Source organism: Equus asinus, chromosome X, assembly GCF_041296235.1.
Source record: "Equus asinus isolate D_3611 breed Donkey chromosome X, EquAss-T2T_v2, whole genome shotgun sequence".
Lineage (NCBI taxonomy): Eukaryota > Metazoa > Chordata > Mammalia > Perissodactyla > Equidae > Equus > Equus asinus.
In genome coordinates this window covers 40,683,581-40,704,708 of record NC_091820.1, presented here as the reverse complement: position 1 = coordinate 40,704,708, position 21,128 = coordinate 40,683,581, and the positions used below count along the sequence as shown (strand labels likewise).

General features: G+C 42.2%; 1 protein-coding gene across 3 annotated transcripts in view; it reads right to left on the bottom strand.

Moving 5' to 3' along the window:
• The window catches only part of SLC9A7 (solute carrier family 9 member A7), a 150,649-nt gene that overhangs the window by 31,775 nt on the left and 97,746 nt on the right, over positions 1–21,128 (bottom strand). For 2 of the 3 annotated variants that reach the window (XM_014867610.3, XM_070502739.1), the window contains exons 11-14: positions 20,625–20,736; positions 16,794–16,947; positions 9,773–9,832; positions 2,575–2,638 (exon numbers count right to left, since the gene is read on the bottom strand). In XM_014867610.3, coding sequence (XP_014723096.2) covers positions 2,575–2,638; positions 9,773–9,832; positions 16,794–16,947; positions 20,625–20,736 — 390 coding nt within the window. The remainder of the gene's footprint in view (positions 1–2,574; positions 2,639–9,772; positions 9,833–16,793; positions 16,948–20,624; positions 20,737–21,128) is intronic. The other variant, XM_044763415.2, reaches the window with a different exon arrangement.

The following is a 21,128-nucleotide window of genomic DNA, read 5'->3' as shown; positions in this document are numbered from 1 at the left end:
TAGGTTAAACGCACTGCCAGAACCCTTAGCACTTAGGACCCACTGCTTCCTCAAACATTTCCATGGAAAAGTGACAGCAGGTTCGTTACTTAGTTACAAGCCCAGTGTCTCCAATGTGCAGGTCTTCTAACATGTATGGTAAGTTCAGCTACATGAAACCAACCAAACCATTTCACATATTTCCTTTCACAGATGCTTGAGTCCAGAGGCAGGAGCAATGGAAAACAGCAGAAGGGCTGGGAGTGTTTTGGCTGGTCTGGAACTGTCAAGATAAAATCTCTCTAAACCCCGGCTATCCAACTGGTAGTAGCTTGTTTTTCTTACAAAATTAGTCTTGCCTGGCAGCAGGTCAGTGGAGGATACTCTGGAATAGGGCAGTCAGACCCTACTAGTCATTATTTTCCTTTCAGTGAAATCAAGACATCCATCATGCTTTTCACCCAGGTTTTCTCAGGGTGAGTTTCAAGATCTCCCGAACTATTATACTCTAAGTTAGCTTCCAGGTGTACAACTCCTGAACCCCTGTTTTCTAAGGTCCTTAATCAAAGCTAGAGTCAAATAGCAACTTTTCAAAAAGAACTCATTGAAACCACAAGTTCCCAACTGGCCCAATGGCCAATGCTAATGTAGTCTAAAGGTCTTCTGGAGCACCACTGAAGTGGGCAGCAAATCCCCAATGAAGCTCATTGAAAGCTCTGCCCAAAATCTCCAGGACTTTCAGAGGTCATGACTTTGTGTCCTTTAAGGGGCATCAACACCACGAAGGCCTTATCAGGCTGCGGCCACCTTCAAAGAGAGAGAAATGAGAATAAGCCGTCGCAGCACCACATTTTGTGAGACTTGATAAATCTGATTCGGTAGATGGAATTATTTAGAAGATCCTATGGAATCTGAAATATGTAGACTGGATTTAGGATTAAGTGCAATGCTGAGTGCAATTCAAAGCTGACTGGAAGGAAAACTAATACCTGACAGTTTCATGGACACACACGCAGGTGGTCGGTAAAGCTTCCTATCTCACTGTTGCATCTCTCGCTCCCCCACCTACCCATCAAATGCCTATCGAGCCCCCGTGTGCCAGGCACTGTGCTCAGCACTGGGTACTCAATGCTCAACAAAATAGTTCTTGACTCCCAAGGCCAGATAATCACATTCTGGAAACAAATTTCTGCTTCTTTCATAACTATCCTGCCCAGGAAATGTCAGCCTGGGGAAGGAGAAAAGCCTAGAGACAAAATCATCCCATCAACCCCAGAACAGCTTTAAAACATGTCTGCCATCTTGTCAAAACATGTTGACACTCTTCTCACCCAGAGCTTATGGTCTCTATCCCCTCCTGTTGAATCTGGGCTGGCCCAAGCAACTCACTGCAACCAATAGAAAGCCAGAGAAGTGATGCTGTGAGACTTCCAAGGTTAGGTCAGAAAGGCGACGTAGCTTCCACCTTGCTTGCTGGGACACTGGCTTTTGGAACCGTGAGCCATCACGTAAGAAGTCCAGCACCCCGAGGCCATGTGGAGAAGCCCTGTGTAGGCATTCCAGCCGTAAGTTCTAGTCTTTGAGCCCTCCCAGCCCAGGTGCCAGACCCATGAGCGAACGAGCCTTTGGATGATTTCAGCCCCCAACCTCCAGTTACCCCCAGCCTTCTTCATGGAGCACAGGCAAGCCATCCCTACTATGCCCTTTCCAAATTCCTGACCTAGAGAACCCATGAGTACAAGAAATCGTTGCTTACTTTCCCATGTTTGGGGAGTTTGTTATCCAGCATAGTAACTGGAGCAGGTGGCAAAACCAAAGGCCAGCACATTCCTCTCCCCAACACAGTGTCCATCAGGATTCTCTGCAGCAGCAGGAACTTTTCCCTGCTGTCACACTAGATGCTGCCATAGGGATCTTCCACTTGCTGCCTCTAACAGCGTCCCTCCCCGGCACTCTGCTCCAGGCGGTCACTGTCCACACCACCCTGCCTGAGCCTTAACTGTCAGCCTTGCTGTGATCTTCAGCCCCTCACTGGCTGAGGGCTGCTGCTCTGCCGTTGCTGGGCTAGAGGGGAACTCAGAGAGCTGTAGAGGGTCCCAGGCCCTGGGGGAACGGGAAGGCCTGCAATCACCCCATGTCCCTCCCCTCTTCCTCAGATTCCCTGGGTTAGAGAGTTGGCTCACATCCCTCTCTTTCTGCTGCCTGGACACCACAGAGAGACTCAGAACCAGTTACAATGAGCCAGTCACCAATGTACCCAATATATCCACTCCTGGAAGGTAGGGAGCCAGCGACCTAGCTTAAATACTCTTTCTGGCTGGCCCACCCCCTTAACATGTCGTTTAAGAACAGAGACTCTGAGGTCAAATCCTGGCTCCACCACTTTCTAATTCTCGGACCTTAGATGACTAACTTAAACTCTCACTCCAGCTTCCAGTCTGTAAAATGGGGATAACAGTACCTACCTCATAAGGTTGTTGTCAAGATCACAATGAGGGAATCCATGTAAAGTGCCTGGCATGTAGTAATTGCTCGATAAATTTCAGCTATTTTTGACAATGTCTTCCCTAGGAAGAAGCATCTCTTGTGACTTACCCCTTGTAAGACTTGAAAGCTGTCGTTGTTGGGTGGTGGATCTTGATCTGGGTCAACACCAACTCTATAAGTCACCAGGAGAAAGACAAGGAGAAAAATGGAGAGTATTAGCTTGGACCATGGCAGCCATGCTGACTGAAAGGAGCCAAGAGGCTGACCGTCTTCCCGAGGTGGAAGGAGTGGTTAGCTAAAAGAAGAGGAAGGCTGTCATGCAAAAGTAGTGAGAAAGAGGTCGCCTACTACATCAGACCCCAGGGGGCAGGAAGGGCAATAAATCCTGCGTGCTGACACCCTAAGCAAGGCCTCTTGGAAATGGTACCGCCTGGCAACTGTCCATCTGCCTTCCTGCACCAGACAGTCCGAGCTCTCAAAAGGCGGGTCCCACTGCACCAGGCCTTTTCCTCTCTGTGGCTCCCTCACTTCCGCCCCGACCTGCTTTTACTTCCTGAACTTTTTGTTATGAAATTTTTCATATATCCCGGGAAATGATGAGAGAATTTATAGTGAACACCTATATACCCACCACCTAGATTCTACCATTAACATTTTGCTGTATTTTCTTTATTACATATCTATCCATCTCTCTATCATCCATCTTAATTTTTGGATGAATTCAAATCAAGCTGCAGACATCAGTATACTTTCCCTAAACACTCCAGCGTGCATATCATTAACTTTTGATCCTGGTGTCCCACATCCTCCCACAGCAGAGATGACCTGAGAACTCACACATTTAAGATCAACAACAGAAGGCAGAAAGAAAAAGCAAAGTAGCAAAATCCACTTATACAAAATTCCATAGAAGTACTAGGGTAGTTGTCCTGGCTTAGTAACATAACAACTGTTGCTCTATGCATCTGTTCATTCTTTATCCATGTACCTTCCTCATTCCAAGGCAGAGAGCTGGGACATCAATGACGTGGATAACATGGGGCAATGGGGGAAAAACAAAGATGATAGGAAAATTCTCTATCTTCCCTCACTCCCTCCAGTGTTGTAAAGAATGGATGGTATCATAAAGGGGAAACTGAGGGGCCAGCCCGGTGGCGTAGTGGTTAAGTGTGTGCAGTCCACTTCGGTGACCCATGGTTCACGGGTTTAGATCCTGGGCACAGACCTACACACCGCTCATCAAGCCATGCTGTGGCAGTGTCCCACATACAAGATAGAGGAAGACTGGCACAGATGTTAGCTCAGTGACAATCTTCCTCAAGCAAAAAGAGGAAGATTGGCAACAGATGTTAGCTCAGGGCTGATCTTCCTCACCAAAAAAAAAAAGAAGAAGAAGAAGGTAAACTAAGAACACAGCTTTCAGCAGCTCTGAATTGAGCTTGAAAAGAGGTGCTGAATGGTCTTGACCACGGGTGTGATTTTCAGTGTGGCACCAGGGTGCTGACTCCAAGGAATAGACAGTGGACACAGAAAGTCCCCTGTGTGTATGGCTTCCTTTCCTCTTCTCCTTCCCTCTTTCCCCCCGTGATGCCCAGGATATTTCTTGAGAAAAGAGACTAATGGACAAGGGAAATAGAAGACAACAGAGATGTACCCCCTCTCTTAAAGCCAACTTCTACTCTGTCTTATTCCAGGCTTGCTGAGCACTAACCAGAGGAACGCGCCCTAGAAAGGGGGGATACAGAAGGAAAGGGAACAGTTTCCCCATATTTTGTAGAAGCCAAAGTTTAAAACCACAAGATGAATTCATGTATTCAGCAAATATTTATTGAGTGCCTACTATGCCAAGCACTGTGCTGAGCACTTAGTTAAAACCTATAGTGTACCTGGCGCCCAGTTTCCTCCCCACGGGCCTGAGGTCTGATGGGATCTTTGTAGGGAATTCGATGGACTTTGCTATGTGCCTAGAGGCTGCTTCCAGGCAGGGGTTTCTGAGAGCTGGAGGCCTGTCCTCACAACTGGACATTACTGGGGACCTCCAAGCAACAAATCTCAAAGGGATTTGTTGACATGAAATCCATCCAATTCAGGGGTCTCAGGGCTGCCCACAAAGTCACACCAGAGCCTCAGTGCACACAACGTGTCTAACGTACCAAAGTGTGGAGGACAGGTCACATGGGGAATTCTAGCTGTTGATCTTGAACCCTCAGCTGTTTTGAGAGTCTCTTAGTGTATATTACATAGAGAAAAGTCCTCTGTATGTGGTTTTGTCAGCGTTTGTAAGATCGACAGCTAGGAATACAACATTAGGCCTGGTTCTGTAGACTCTATAGCAGCACAAACCACCTCATGCCAGACCCATTTACTTAGATGGGCTCCCCAGTGCAGACACAGAGGGGCAGAGCACCTGTTACCCCAGCGTTTCCCAGACAGCCTACCAGAATGCCAGGTGACATGCAGCCCTCAGCCCCAACCACACAAAAGCTATTGTGGAAGCGGCAGCAGCAAGATTATATGATCTGAAGGGCATGAAGTGCAGCGTGACAAGAACGTGGCAGTTCAGATCCGCCACTAATCATCCCTCCTTTCTGGACTGTGAATTCTGAAATGGGTATATTAGCCTTTGCAAGTGGCTTCCATGTCAGTAAAGATAAAACAAATTAACTTCATCAGTCTAATGAAACAGGAAGCCTATGGGTAGGAGAAAAGGCTTAAGTGTGCCCTGTAGTACAACGAAGAAAATAAATTCAAATATAATAAAAGCCATCAAACGAAATTTAGCCCCCTCTATTCTTTTAACTAATCTCTACCAGGAGAAAAAAAATTATCAAACAAGAATTAAAATAAATTCTGATTAACAAGAACTGCTTAGAAACACTAGGTTTGGACTATTTTCATTCAAGCCCTGGCAATGTCAGTGGAACTCATCTATTTACCCCAGGCCCACATGGCCGGGCCAGAATTCAAACCAATAAAGCACAAAACATTGCAACAACTTGATAAACTCATGAAATTTGGGCCACTCTAACCTCATTCCAAACTCGTGATGTTTGACATTTTGTTTGGGGGAACTTGCGAGTCATTCTAGATCCACACTGTCCCACAGAACTTTCTGCAATGATGGCAGCGTCCTAGATCTGCGCTGTCCAACGTGGTAGCCACAAGCCACATGTGGCCACTGAGCACTTGAAATGTGGCTAGGACGACTGAGGAACCGCATTTTAAATTTTATTTCATTTTAATGAATTAAAATTTAAATTTAAATAGCCACACCTGACTAGTGGCTATTGAATTGGACAGCGAAGATTCTAGAAAGTACTAATTCCAGCCATGTCTCTCTAGCATCACTTTTTTCTCAACTAAAAAAGTAACAACTGTCTGCTACCTCTTGCCTTCTCAATGATAACACCCAACACTCCTGCTGGGGTCCTGAGAGATGCAACCCCAAGTTCCGTAAATATTAGGTAAAATTTTGCTTGAACTGACTACTTAGACAATGGAGAGATTCCTCACTTCATCAGTATATAAAATAAGTTATAAAACCCTCTCAAAGCTCCTTACAGATAAATGTTATCTTATAAACGTGAAAGGAATGACAGAATTAGAAAATCACCATTTTCCACTCCCAGTGTAACAACTGCTTCAAGCAAGGGCCATCAGTGGATTATTTTACTAGTGGGTAAAAGGTTGTTGGGAATCTGACTATTCATATGATGTCATAGGATCACTCTACAAATTAGTTTTTAGTTACAAAGGGAAAATGATACCTTTACAGTGGAGAGACCTGGGGTCTACAGTGACCAAATTTAACATCACTAATAAAGGGACTGTTAGTTGTCATACTGTGGTGGCTGCTTGTTGCTGAAAGCTATGTCACCAGTATTTCAAATACTAGCAGGGTCACCCGTGGTGGACAGGTTTCAGTGGAGCGTCCAGACTAAGACAGACTAGGACGAAGGACCTGACCACCCACTTCTGAAAAAACTGGCCATGAAAACTCTATGAACAGCAGCAAAACACTGCCTGATAGAGCACGGGAAGGTGAGAAGATGGCGCAAAAGGCCGGGCAGGGTTCCACTCTGCTGGACACAAGGTCGCTAGGAGTTAGAATCGACTTGACAGCACTAACAACAAAAAAGGGACAGCCTGACAATATGCACCACCTGATAAAAAATGTATACTGTCACTTTTACAGTATTTTTGGCAAAAATGATTCTCTCTCTCTAGTCATGAGGAAAACAACTCAGAAAAATCCAGACTGTGGGACAGTCTGCAAGCTAACTATCCTGAATACCTAAAGAAAAAAAACCTCAATGTAATAAAAGACAAAAAGTACAGGAGGAGGATTGTTCTAGATTAAAAGAGACTAAAGAGACATGAAAACCAAAGTAAACTCTGATTAGATCCTGGATCCAGTGTGTGTATGTGTGTATATCTGTATGTGTGTGTGTGTGTGTAAAAGTCATGTCCCTTTTCTCAGGTGTGATAAAGGTACTGTGATCGTGTAGGAGACTAGACTCCTGGGAGATACATGCTGAAGTATTTATGGATAGAAAGTCACGATGTCTGCAATGTACTCTGAAGTACTCTGAAATGGTTGAGAGAGAGAGAGAGTAAAAAGGAGTAAAAACAAAACCATGATAAAATGTTAACAATTGGTGTATCCAGGTTAGAACTTGGCTATTCATTGCTCCATTCTTTCAATTTTTTTGCAGATTTAAAAATTTTCACAATTTAAAAAGAATAATTCTATCCTTGATGAAAATGTTTTGAAAACACATCAGTATATTTTACTGTCTCTAATTTAATCTAATCTACTGATATTGATGATTCAGGATCTTGTATTATTTCAGGGTCTGAAAACCACAAATTGTAAAGAGTCGTGAACATAGCGTGCTCTAATAGGTAAATATAGGTAACAGGTAAATGGAGAGAGACAGATTCTAGTAATTACGTGGTTTTCTTTTCCAGATAAATTCTGGAATATTTTGTTCACATTCTCCTTCTCCTAAAAGTGAAGGGCAAAGAGAAAAACACTAGTTAATTGAAACATGTGGTTAATCAAATTCCAACCAACGCAGCCATCTTCAGATCTGGCTGTGCACATGCCCTGGAAGTCTGCGGTTCTGACGACAGTCCTACCCAGCTCCTCCTTCCCTTGCTTTGACCCCCCTCTGCCATGGAAGTTCTGATCCTTGCTGTAACTACTTGCTATCAACCACCTGCCCAAGAGGCAGCCCAAACTCCTGACAGTACCGAACCTGAAAGGATCCCCTGGGCCCTCCCACAGACAGAGGACCGTGGGAGGACCCCTCGGGGTGTCTTGGAGGTCCCTGCTACTGGTCGAAGTGCTGAACGGGAGATTCCTGAGAAAGGAGAAAGAAACCAAGACGAGCTTCCCAGATTGCTACTGCTTTCTAAATGCCAAAAGAAAACAGACCAGGGGCTGCGAGACTCAGATGGTGTTCCTATGCGATTTCTTTCTCCGTTCAAGGCTGTCTACTTTAGGACGAGTTAATAATTACTTTTCTGGCAGGGTTGAGGGCCCCTTGGACCACTCCCCAAGGATGACACTGGACCCCTACAAAGCGCCTCACCCTTGGGGCAGAGCCCAGAACCAACCTGGTCTCTGGGGAGAGGAGGCTGAACAATGGGCCAGGGGGTTTGGTGGCATGCTGGGCAGCGAGACCAGGTACTGTGATGCCTCAGAAGACTTGGGGGACTTTCTGAAGTTCCTAGTTTTAGGCAACTGTCCATAATATCTATTTCTCTCCTGACCTGCTGTAATGCTTTTGATCGAGGATACTTTATAAATCTGGAACTTTTTGTGCTGTTTTATGTTATCATATTTTAGCATTCCCCTGATGCATCAGGGTGGAGCTCATCAGAGCACATACAACAGTCGTTTCTTCCAGAATGAACTGAATTATTTCATTAAGAATGAAAGAAACGTGGAAATCTTAGACCAAATGAGAAAATAAAGCAATCAAAGTGATGTGCTCATTCTGGAATGAATAAATACAGAAAATGAATAATTTTCTTTCTGGTATAACATATACATTCTGATTATCTGCCATATAAAATGCCATGAAACCTCAGAAATTTTAGAAGTGTTCTACTTTAGTCAATAGGTTTTTTTTTAATTTGAAGGGCTAAGGTCCTAAATAATTTGAGGAATCTGAGACACACACCTTTCTATCAAACCTTGAACAACAGGTCATAATCTGAATTCTCTCGTGTCCCAAGTGTAATAACTTGCACTTTGCCTGACGGACCTTCCCTCTGGAAGGTGGAATATTTCGAAGGAAAGGGTTTCCTCTGTGACTTAACTTATATTTAAAGTCCGGTCTTCAAAAACGAACTTGTGTGTGTGCATGTGTGTGTGTGAGTACTTAAAACAGCAGAAAAAAGTGTAAACTCAGGGAACTTAATGCTTCAATTAGTTGTATGCATGGCATTACACTACGCACCTGGGGCCCCATGACACCCCAAGATCTATGCCCAGTGACAGGTAACGCTGCCTTTACCACTGCCCTCAGAGAGTGAAACACTCTCACGATGCCAAGAACAGAATTCAAGCCTATTTTGCATTTGATTTATCTACCAGCACTGAGAATCAGATCAGGAAGAAAGCATGCTGATCAAAGATACAGAAAGGAAAGAAGAAACGTTAAAGTCTTTACTCAGATTGCCCAATATCACCACTCTTAGGCATAATCAAATCATAAACCTGGATGGACACTGAGAAATAAATCGCATTAGAAGAGTCTTTAATTATCTTCTGGTTAAAAAAAAATCTAGTTTTTGTCTCTTCTGATTCACTATGATAAGGTACAAGTACACAAAAAATACTTAAAAAACTAAAACAGCATTGGTGCTTAATTAAGACGGTATAAGCCATACTCCACTCACGGCTGAAATATAAAATTCTAGTTCTCTTTATACTTATAAAAAAAGCCTTGTTTACGAGATCATTCGTGGCTCTGAAAATGGGCTGCTCTCAACACAAGTTCAGTTGTACAAGGAGACACTCGTCAACTCCAGCTTTGGTGTTGACACCCACTGTCCAAAACACAGGGAAAAGGGACAGAATCTCAGGAACACCGACACATCAGTCAACCCAGAGAAAGGGTGGAAAGATGATTAGACTTGACCTGACCTTTTGCCCCTTTCTTAAAAGGGGCAGAGGGTTGGCACACGCAGGAAGGAGGAAAGAGACAAACAGCATAAAGAGGAACATCTCAGGTTAGAAAAAGAAGAAAAGCTAGGCCCGGTTAATTTGTTTCTGAGGATGCCCTTGTGTCACCTGAAGTACTGCCAGCGGTGTTCGTTCTGGTCCTCTTCGGTGGGCTCCTCGACGCCAACTCTGGGCAGCAGAAGAAGGGAACGTGAGTGTGACGGGGACAACAGGGGAGCCAGGAGCTCTGGGCACATGACCTGGACCACGTCCAGCAAAGAATTAGCTGTCTCACTTTGAATATAAATCTGTACTCTCTCTTAAACTGGCCCCATTCTCTAAAACCCAGAGAGGCAGGAAGGCTGCTAAATTCACATTTAAAGCAACAAATCGGATCTGTTAGGAGCCAGATCAAATAAGGATTGATTAGGAATGAAGATAAGCCTCTCAAAATACAAGGTAATGAAATCAGAGGAATAAATGCAACTCACAGAAAATGACTTTATACAATTTTTCAGGAATTCATCTGTTTCATAAAGCAAGACACATCCATACAAAAAACAGAAAACAGAAAGTTTTTACTAAACACATATTTGAAGTGTTTACACATATTTTTACACATATATGACAGAAAGAGCAAAGAACATTATATTATTGAAAACAGCAACAATACTTAAGAAAACAAAGATGGCCTTTTTTTCTAGACAAGTAAACCATATTGTCCACAGGTTCAACCTGAAGGTCAGGAACCCAACTTCTGCTGTTGTCTTTACCTTGTGACCTTAGAGTTGACATGGTCCATTTTCACCTTCCTTAATAACTGCGGGTTATTCAGAGTGTGTTTGAACTTCACCATCATACTAAGAGCAGGGTTTCACAACCTTGGCACTACTGACATTTTGGGCCCTGGCCTCTACCTACAAGATACCAGTAGCAGCCCCACTTCCAGTTGAGGGAACCAAAAATGTCTCCAGACATTGCCAAATGTCCCCTGGCGGGGGTGGGGTGGGGAGCAAAACTGCCCTTGGCCGAGAACTGCTGCACTAAATCATGCTTTCTCAATGGGGGGTGATACTGCCCCCAGGGGTGTGAAAATTGGTTCTTACAGGACAAAATTTTATAGATATTACAATGCTTTGTAGTCCTCTAAAGCACTATAGTACCTAAACAGATATATAATAGATCTGTGGTATTAAAATTTCAAGGGGAGAGGTCATTGGAAAAAACATTTTTAAAGGCTCCTTAGGGGGACAATAATGAAAAGAAGGTGGAGAGACACATTGCTAGACAATGCCCGAATTCTTATGCTGCTAACATCCCCTGAAATATGCAAGTGAGAACATGATGCTTCCTAAGGTGGTACTTTTAATTAGTCACATGTTCAGGATGTGACTCAAACCAGACTTGAGACATTACTCTAGTATTAAAAAATTATAACAAATTCCAGAAAAGCAAGCTGGATTCCATTACTGTAAGATTCACTAGTAATAATAATAGTAACAGTAGCAGTACTAATGCTATAATTAGTAATGATAACATAATAGCCAAAATATACTAAATGCTTACCATGTGCCATATCGTACATTTAATGAGAGAATTCTTCATCATATTTATTTATTATTGCATTTTATCCTCACACTATTGTCACCTCCATTTAATTGGTGATGAAACTGAGAGTTAGGTTAAATAAGTTGCCCAAGGTCACAAAGGTAGAAAATGGTGGAACCAAGATTGCAACGGAGGCCGTTAGACCCAGAGCCCCAGCTCTTCACAAGGTAGCATCTCTAAACTCTTTTAAAATACCCAGTTACAAATGCTATTACATAAAGAGCTCAGGGTTTCTCCCTGCCTTTATTCCTTAAGTTATCTTACAAAGAGCTTTATCGTGAATTCTTAGTCTAACAGGATTATACTGAGCAGAATGTCCTTATTTGTCCTTGAGTGATTGTATTGCTGTACTCTGCAGTATGAAGGCTACCTGTTCATTTGGCTGCCTCGGTGTGTGCCATTCCAATCCCCGCCATCACCATCACTTCATATGTATGTCACTTGAAGCTGGAGGCTCCAAGAGGACAGCCACCGGTGCCACCAAAATGGGCTCAGGGTCCGTACGAGGCTCACCTGCTGATCCTGCGATCATTTTTTTAAGTTGCTAAAATTATGTCCTTTGTGAATAACAACACTTGCTCAAGAGACTAAGAAAAATATTACGTAGTTTGTTTCAGAAAACAATTTAAGCATTTTGCCATTATGTTTTAAAATATCAATCACAAAATACCAATTTAAAAAGAAAAGTTGGACTTTGGAAGGCAGTGACCTGGCTTTGGATTTGTGGTTATATTCATTCTTATTTTATACACAGACTAGAAATTAGCCATGGTTAGAAATCACAGCTAACTCCTAATTATTCATGGTGGAACGCCAAGTCCCACCCTGGGCTTCTGCCTTCTGAGCAGCCACTTAACAGCTCATCAGAGCCTCCTGTCAGCAGCCTGGAGAAGCTAGGTATTGATCTTACTGAGGTCACAGGGCTCAAAACACCACACAGAACTTCAGGGGGTTTCTGAATCAATTTTGAATAAGAACCTGGTTCGCATAAATGATTCGTGGCCGTTAAATACCACCACAAGCCACAACCCAGAAAAACCAATCAGTCTCATTACCTTATTTCTGAGGGAATTTCTTTTGCTGTAATCTCTGTAAATGTCAGTTTCTACACTTACATAATCACTATTTATACACATCTGAAAAAATGTGATGAACTAACACCATAAGTATTTTTCACCAATGGCACACTTCACTTCATTATGCTGTCTGGGTAGAGTTGAACAGAAAGAAGGAAATAATAAAGATAGGAGCAGAAATCAGTGAAATTGAAAACAGAAAAACAATATAGAAAATCAAAGAAATAAAAAGGTAGTTCCTTGAAAAGATCAATAAAATTGACAAACCTCTAGCAAGACGGAAAGAAAAAAAAAGGGAGAAAATACAAATTACCGATATCAGGAATGAAACAGGGGATATCACTATAGATCTCACAGACAGCAAAAGAATAATAAGGCAATGCTACAAACAACATAAATGTGACAACTTAGATGAAATGGACCAATTTCACAAACTATCATAACTCACCCAATACGAAATAGATAATCTTAATAGCCCTATAACTATTAAAGAAATTGGCTTCATAATTTAAAAATTCCTGAGAAAGTCTCCAGAACCAGATGGTTTCACTGGAGAATTCCATAAAATTTGATCAGACATTACCCTGATACCAAATCAGACAAAGTCAGCATGAAAAAAGAAAACATAGACACAAAAATCCTTAACAAAATATGAGCTAATAGAATTCAGCAATACGTAAAAAATTTATACACCACAACTAAGTGGGGTTTATTTTAGAGAAGCAAGGCTGGTTCGACATTTGAAAATTAATCAATGTAGTCCACCATCTTAGTAGGCTAAATAAGAAGAATCATATGATATCAATTGATACAGAAAAAGCATTTGATAAAATTCAACATCTGTTGATGATAAAAACTCTCAGAAAACTAGCAATAGATAGGAACTTCCCCCACTTGATGAGGAATATCTACAAAAACCCTCCAGCTAACATCATACTTATTGGTGAAAGACTGAATGCTTTCCCCTTAAGATCGAGAACAAGGCAAGGATGTCCACTCATATCACTCTTAATCAACATAGTACTGAAAGTCCTAGCCAGAGCAACAAGTCAAAAAAAGGAAATACAAGTCACACTGGTTGGAAAGGAAAAAGTAAATCTGTCTCTACTTGCAAATGATATGATGGTCTATGTAGAAAATCCCAAAGAGTCTACAAAAAACAAAACCAAACCCTCCTAGAACTAATAAGTGAGTTCAGCAAGGTCGCAGTATACAAGATCAACATACAAAATCTGATTGTACTTCTATATCCTAGCAATGAACACACGGAAACTGAGATTGAAGACGGAATAACATTTAAAATTGCTCAAAAAAGAAGAAATACTTAGATGTAAATCTAACAAAACATGCAGAGACGTATGCTGAAAACTATAAAATACTAATAAAAGAAATCAAAGAAGATCTAAATAAATGGAGAAATACGCCATGTCTATGAATTTGAAGACTCAACAGAGTAAAGATGTCAATTCTCCCCAAATTGACATACAGGTGTAACACAATTCCTATGAAAATCCCAGGAGGATTTTTTTTTAAGATATGGACAAGCTTATTCTAAAATGTATATGGAAAGGACTAGAAGAGCTACGACAATTTTGAAAAAGAAGAATAAAGTGGGAGGACCGCTCTACCTCATGCTAAGGCTTTCTATATAACTCTAGTTATCAGGACACCGTGGTACTGGTGGAGGGATAGACACATAAATTAATTGAGCAGAACAAAAACAGAACCACATGCGTACAGCTAACTGATTTTTGGCAAAGGAGCAAAGTAATTCAACAGAGTAAGGACAGTCTTTTTAACAAATTGTGCTGGAACAACTGGATAGCCATAGGCAAATAAAATGAAACCTTGACCTAAACCTCACATCTTATATAAAAATTAACTCAAAATGGATCACAGACATAAATGTAAAGTGTAAAACTAAAAAACTTTTAGAAGATAACACAGAAAAAATCTTTGGCTTGATGAAGAGTCCTTAGACATGACATCAAAGTACAATCCATAAAAGAAAAAACGACAAATTGTACTTCATCAAAATTAAAACTTCTGCTCTATGACACTCTGTTAAAAGGATTGGCTACAGAAGAGAAGCAAATATTTGTGAACCATATATCTGACAAAAGACTAGTATCTAGAATAAAGAACTCTCAAAACGCAATAAAAAATCCAATTAGAAAATGGACAAAAGATAAGAACAGATATTCACCGAAGAAGATAGACCAATGGCAAACAAGCAAATGAAGAGATGTTCAACATCATTAGCCATGAGAGAAACGCAAATTAAGACCACAGTGAGCTATCCCACACACCTATTAGAAGAGCTGAAATGAAAATAGTGACCCCACCAAATGCTGGCAAGGACGTAGAGAAACTGGATCTTTTATATACACAATCATCTTACTAGCTGCTATGTTCGAAGTGCTATCTAGGCATTACATTAATACTTTCACAACAATCCCATTATTATATTTGTACATATACGGCTTGTTCACCTCGGAGAGAGCTGCCCACGCTCTCGGCTCAGGGTAGGACTGCTTTAATAACGGCCTACTTGAGGAAAAAAGTTATGAGAAGGGCAAAATGTCACAAGTCAACTTTCTACTCTCAGTGGAAAATTATTTGGTCTTGTATATGTTGAGGGGTGTTACAGAAAAGGATTTATAAAATAAGATGAAAGACAAACATGATTTAACCAGGCTCTGAGCATCCAGGGCACCTACTGGGTGACCCGACAAACAGGAGCAGGCAGTAAGCTCAGAGGTCACCGAAGGCAAAGACTCTCACCTCTGCGCAGGGCAAACCTCCTTTCTTGCTCTTATTCTGTTACACAGAACAAAGATGGTACCATCTTATGCCTTGAGTTTAAAGCCAAAAATCTGTAATTTTTCTTCTTCAGGATTCTATTCCCACAGAGGAATTATCTTCCTTACTACAACTCTTGAGATTCATGCCAGGAAACCGAAATTCTAATCGTCCCAAACTTTACAACATAAAAACAGTCCCTAATACAGCAAGCCTTACAGGTGGTACAGCACAGTACAGAGTGTAGACTCTGTGGCAAGACTGCTTGGGTTCAAATCCCAGTTCGTTCACTTAAAGCTTTGTGACCTTGGGCAAGTTATTGCTCTGTGCCTCAGTTTCTCCAGCTCCAAAACAAAGATGAATAGTAGTAGCTGCTCTATAGGAATGTTAGGAGGATTATCTTAACATACGCATGGCATCTCGAACAACGCCTGCAGCACAAGTGTTAGCTATTATATGACTGTCACTGACAAGCCCCACCTAGGTTCTGCAGACACCCCCGGATCTAAGGCTGAGACACACTAGCCCAGAAATGGTGCAGCTGGCAGTGGCCAAGCCCAGGAATCCCTGCCTGCCACCAGTCTAAGAAGTCCCTGATGGAGGAGACCATTCTCAAATTCCAGTCTTCTCCCTGACTCCAAGGATGACTGTGAGATCCTTGTTCCTCTTCTCTCCTCCAAGATAGGCATGCTCTGCACTGTCAGTCCCATGCATTCGATCTTCTAGAGAAGGGAACAAACTAAAAGCCAGCAAAGAAAAAAACATTGCCACCTTGTGGCTTTTCAGAGAATTCTTCTTCACATCTATGCACTACCCAAGTGTCTTCTTGTTCTCGGTCAACATTCACCCTCTGCAGATCTGAAACTGAGGCAGGCGGCGAGAGCACTTCGCACCAATGATGCAGAGCGCACACTTCGAGCTGAAGGGACCTAGAGGAAATCTGACAGTGTCCTTTCATTTAACACTGAGGGAAACCGAGGCCCAAAGACATGAGTGGCTTGCTTTAAACCAGAGCCAGAGTTGGCCTGTGGGTCTCTTGACCCCTGTCCCAGTATCCTCGTTACTGTAAGGTACTAGAGCTCACAAGCACAGTTTGGAATTCAAATGTTCTTAAAAACTCAAACTCAGGTCACTGCCCCTGCATCCTGACACAGCTACAAAACCACAGGCAGGGGACGCCCACGAGGCTGCAACAAATGAGGGTTATGCAGGAAATGTCGCCTCTTTTGTGCACTCAAGCAACAAGAGACACAGCATATAGCTTCCTCTTAAAACAAAACTCTAATTGCCTCTTTTTATTTCTGGTTAATGAGATTATTTTTAAGGCCTTAGGTTTGATTTCGAAGGAATATGAACTATCAGACATCGCCAGCAGCTGTGTCTACTCTCCCTCCTGCAGCTTTAAGACTTTCTGAAATCTTGCCCTAATGTCGCTGCTCTAGCAAGGTCCAGGTGTTTCTAATTCCTTGTTTTTATACAAAAATTTTAATGACAACATTTTTTTCTCCTGGAAAATTCAATACTCTGAATTTTTACTTATCGTTTTTTATTTTTAATCTCTCCCCAAAGCAAAATGAAAACCTTCCATGCACTAAGCTGTATCACACCCTGCATGGGCATCGTGACATAGTTAGACACAAAACTGGCCTTGGTTTCAAACCAACCTTATATTAAGCCATGACAACATGGGCGTTGTGCCTCCACCAATGATCCAGACGGTGAAGAAGACAATGAGGAGAGTGGTCGTGAACATCATCTGGCGAGCGTAGGATGCCGTGTCTCGGATGGCCAGCGCAAATGCCATCGCTCCCCTGAGGCCTACAGGGACCAAAGAGCAAGATCTCCTGGTTATAAGGACAACGACAGTGTGTCCTCAAATCCACTGCTGCCACCCGAGCTAATAAACTGTATCCACTTGTGCTTTGGGAGTCAAGTTGAATTTTATTCAGAAAGAAGAACCTCAAAGGAATATGATTTTCTCCCATTTGAAGTTTTCTTTTCCAAAATGCCCAAATGCAATAAGAAAAACTGCACTACTTTGTACAGCACACTTTAGAATAACAACACTCTTTTATTACTGAAATAATTCTCCTGCTAGTCACATGAAGTACAAAGAAAGATAAATAAGAAATAATAATCTAAGCTCTCTAAGTCTGTGATCCAAGCACCACCCAAGCATGGCTTAGTCATTATTAACTTCAGAAACAAGCTAGGGATCAGTATGTCAAATGCAGATCTGTGGCCGCGTACCATGAACCACAAAACAGTTCATCATTTCCTTAGCAAAGCCACGCAGAGAAGTAACGTTATAACCTGATCTATGTCAGTGGTTGACAATTTTTTTGGTAAAGGCCCAGATATTAAATATTTTAGGCTTTGTGGGCCAAGAGGAAGAATCAAGGATATTATGTAGGTACTTATATAAAAGAGAGAAAACAAATTTCCACAAAATCTTATTAACAAAAACTGAGAATATAATAACTGGGTATAATTTGTTGTAATACAGGTCTACCAAAGAAAAGAATGGAATTCTTTTGGGGGGCATATTTCACTTAACTGGGTTTCAAAGTTAGTGTCCATGATCGTGAAACGGATTGTAAATATTCATCTGTAAAAGCCATTCTTAACCCTCGAGGTACATGAAAACAGGCAGCAGCCAGATTTGGCCCCGGGGCCATGGTTTGCTGACCCTGATCTACATTAATGGGTATTAAGATTAAGTACCATCATTTGAATGTTTTAGAGTTTATCGTTCTAAGTCCTTTTGTTCCTTCCTCATACTCATAATTTATTCTATAGTAAAGACTGAATCCATGGTCTTTAATAGATATCTAGTATAAATTCCTATTCATCAAGGACATGACTGTATGTATATTATATGAGAGAATGAAGTTATACCCACTATATCTGTTTGCACATTTTCCCACCACTCTCGATAATTTCAAAATCTCATTAATCTGAGAATTTTACTATAATTCACTAAAGAGTGACTCAATAAGTTATACAAAAAGCAAAGTTAATATTTCCTATTAACTTGTCCTAGTGAAATATTTATATATATCTAGATCACCCTACAGCTAACTATGTCATCGACCAATATTTAAACCTTTAAAGGGATGTTGTCTCAAAGAAGAAAACTTGGGGGTCAGAGAGAGACAACGTGTGCTACATTTTTCTTTATTAGGTAAACATTGTAAGCAATATGAGAGCGAAACCTCTGGTATTTCATAGCCTTGAAGTGTGAGTTCCTTTTCATAGCTGGATTTCTCCCAGCAAGAAATAATTTTTCTAGAAGACATCTTTAAACAGCACTGTGTACTTTTCAGTCTTTTAGTACAGAAGATAACAAACATATTTTAAGTTTATCTAGGTGACCGAGTTATCTCCAATTCATCTTTCTCTTTTCCACCAGCATTTTCCTAATATTAAGGGGGATCTTGACACTGCCCTCCTCAGAAACCTCCAATGTTCCCCAGCTGCTCCTGAGTAAAGCCCAAACTCTTTGGCACAGCACTGGAGCTTCTCCATGGCCTAGACTCCAGCGGTGGTTCTCAAACCAGCAGCAGCAGAGAATACATTAGAAGCGTAAATTCACAGGGCCCACCCCATACCCTCAGAATCACACTCTGGCCATGGGGCCCAGCAACCTGCTTTGACCAGCCCAACAGGTGATTCCTATGCAACCTAAAGGTTCGCACCAGTTTGCATGTGATCTTCCTTTCCAGGCACACCCTCTTTTTGCATTCTTCCATGTTCCTTATATTTGAACTAGACTCTACCCTTTCCTAACAAGCCACACATGGCAATGCTTCCTTAGCTTTCCAACCTGCTGCCTCCTAAACTCCATTTCTTCCAAGCCCAGTTCGAAGGTTACCCGCTTTGTGAAGATGGCCCTGGGCCCTCCTCTTCTCCACATTTATTCCATTCCTCTTTTGTGCAATTCACCACCCTCTCTTTGGAAAAAGTTAGCTCTTTGTACACCTGTCTCCCTCCAGTGGACTGTGAGCTCCTTGAAGGAAGCTGGGCTCTGTATCCTGCACAACCTAGAACTGTGGCTTCTAACAAGAGGATGCTCAACAAACGCTTGTCAGAGTGAAAGCAGATCATTATGGCAGGCTGTATATTTACGTGCAGATGCGAGTGGGTACTAGACCAAGTGACTGCTCTGCTGAGCCGTGCCTGTTGGTGTGATTTCAGTGTGACTCTCTGAGGCCCCCAAGAATGACTGCATGACAGTCAAGAGCTGCTCCTCTGCCTCTTGTACAGTCCCTCCTCCCCCACACAGGACAGAGGGAACTTTAAGGGTCCCAGTGGCCTTTTGTCTCAACATATCCTCCTCTGCTCTGCAGAAAGGCTGGAACTTGGGTCTCATCTGACGCTTACCACTCTCACTGCACCATCTACTCATGCCAATTGCTTTTTCGTTTCTTTACCTCCACATATTTATTTGTTGTCCTTTGTCCCCTCAGTGGCTTCTCCACACTTCTCAGCTTTATAGTGGAGAAGGGGGCATCTGGGAGACAGTGTAAATCAAGCAAAACGATCACAGCTGTAGTCTTCTCGTGGGCGGTTCATTCTGCTTATATGAGTATATTTATTTCTTTTGCTCCATCAAAGTTAGAGCTAGGAGGGACCTCAACTAATTAGCTCAATTTCATTATTTTACAAGAGAGGACACTGCAGCTAAGAGGTGTTGAGTGACTTGGCCCATATTTTTTCTCATTAAAGACCTATTTTTCCTTCTAATTTTAGGCCTGGAGCCCTTCTGAAAGATTAACAGTTATGAACATCTACTAGGAAACAATCAAGCACTTTAAATACGTATATATCTCCAGGTCCCTTGGCTGGTAGAGAGAAAATAAAGATGCAAATACTTTAGGGGAGAATGTTCACATTTGGTAGCATGGTTTGCAAAATCAATACTAACCCGATTTAACGTGTACATCTGTCTATTCAGCACTGCAGGGGATACAAAAGAACCAGAAACTTGAATTTGGCTTTTTATGAGCCTTACTGATTATATTTTAATCATACTAACACTGCCTGGTGAATAAAGCCAGCCCTGGTGGTCCAGTGGTTAAGATTCAGCACTCTCACCACCGCAGCCCAGGTTCATTTCCCGGTCAGGGAACCTCACCACCCATGTGTCGGCTGTCATACTGTGGTGGCTGCGTGTTGCTGCGACGCTGAAAGCTGTGCCACCAGTATTTCAAATGCCAGCAGGGTCACCTGTGGTGGACAGGTTTCAGTGGAGCTTCCAGACTAAGACAGACTAGGAAGAAGGGCCTGGCCACGCACTTCTGAAAAACTGGCCATGAAAACCCTATGAACAGCAGCGGACCGTTGTCTGATGATAGAGCACTAAAAGGTGAGAGGATGGCACAAAAAGGCCTGGCATCTGGTGTACGCAGGGTCACTAGGAATCAGAATCAACTCAAAGGCACTAAAAACAACTGCTGAATAAAACTGTTTTCTTTACATTAATTTTTTTTTACCTGAAAACATCATCATGTGTTGAAAATTCCAGCCAATCTTATGCCTTCTGCCCAAGTTGAGGAAGAAGGAGAGCGGGTAGATATGTGCAGCTCTGCCCAGGAAGATGGCAACCTGACCACCAGGTGGAGGTTAAGGGCCGAACAGTTTCCAGAATGGCACTTTCACACAACCTCTGATTGAGCAGAGGATTTCAGGAATGCCGTAACGCCTCGTTATGATCAGGAGAGTTGCACAAAGAAGCCAGGCTGTCTAGTTTCCCTCTGAACAAGTCTCAACAACAAGTGGGATTCAACTGGCCAACTTTCCCAACCTTCTGGCTCATAGAGATACTTTCCTGCCTGTTAAACACCCTCTTGTAACTTCTTGACTTAATTAAACTGGTATGGACCAAGTCTCCGATCTATCTAAAAACGAGTCCAGAAACAAGTGAAGGGCAGGGGTGGGGAGTTGAGAGAAGCAAACAGTGTGTTGGGCTCTATTGGGAGAAAAATCACAAGCAGAAA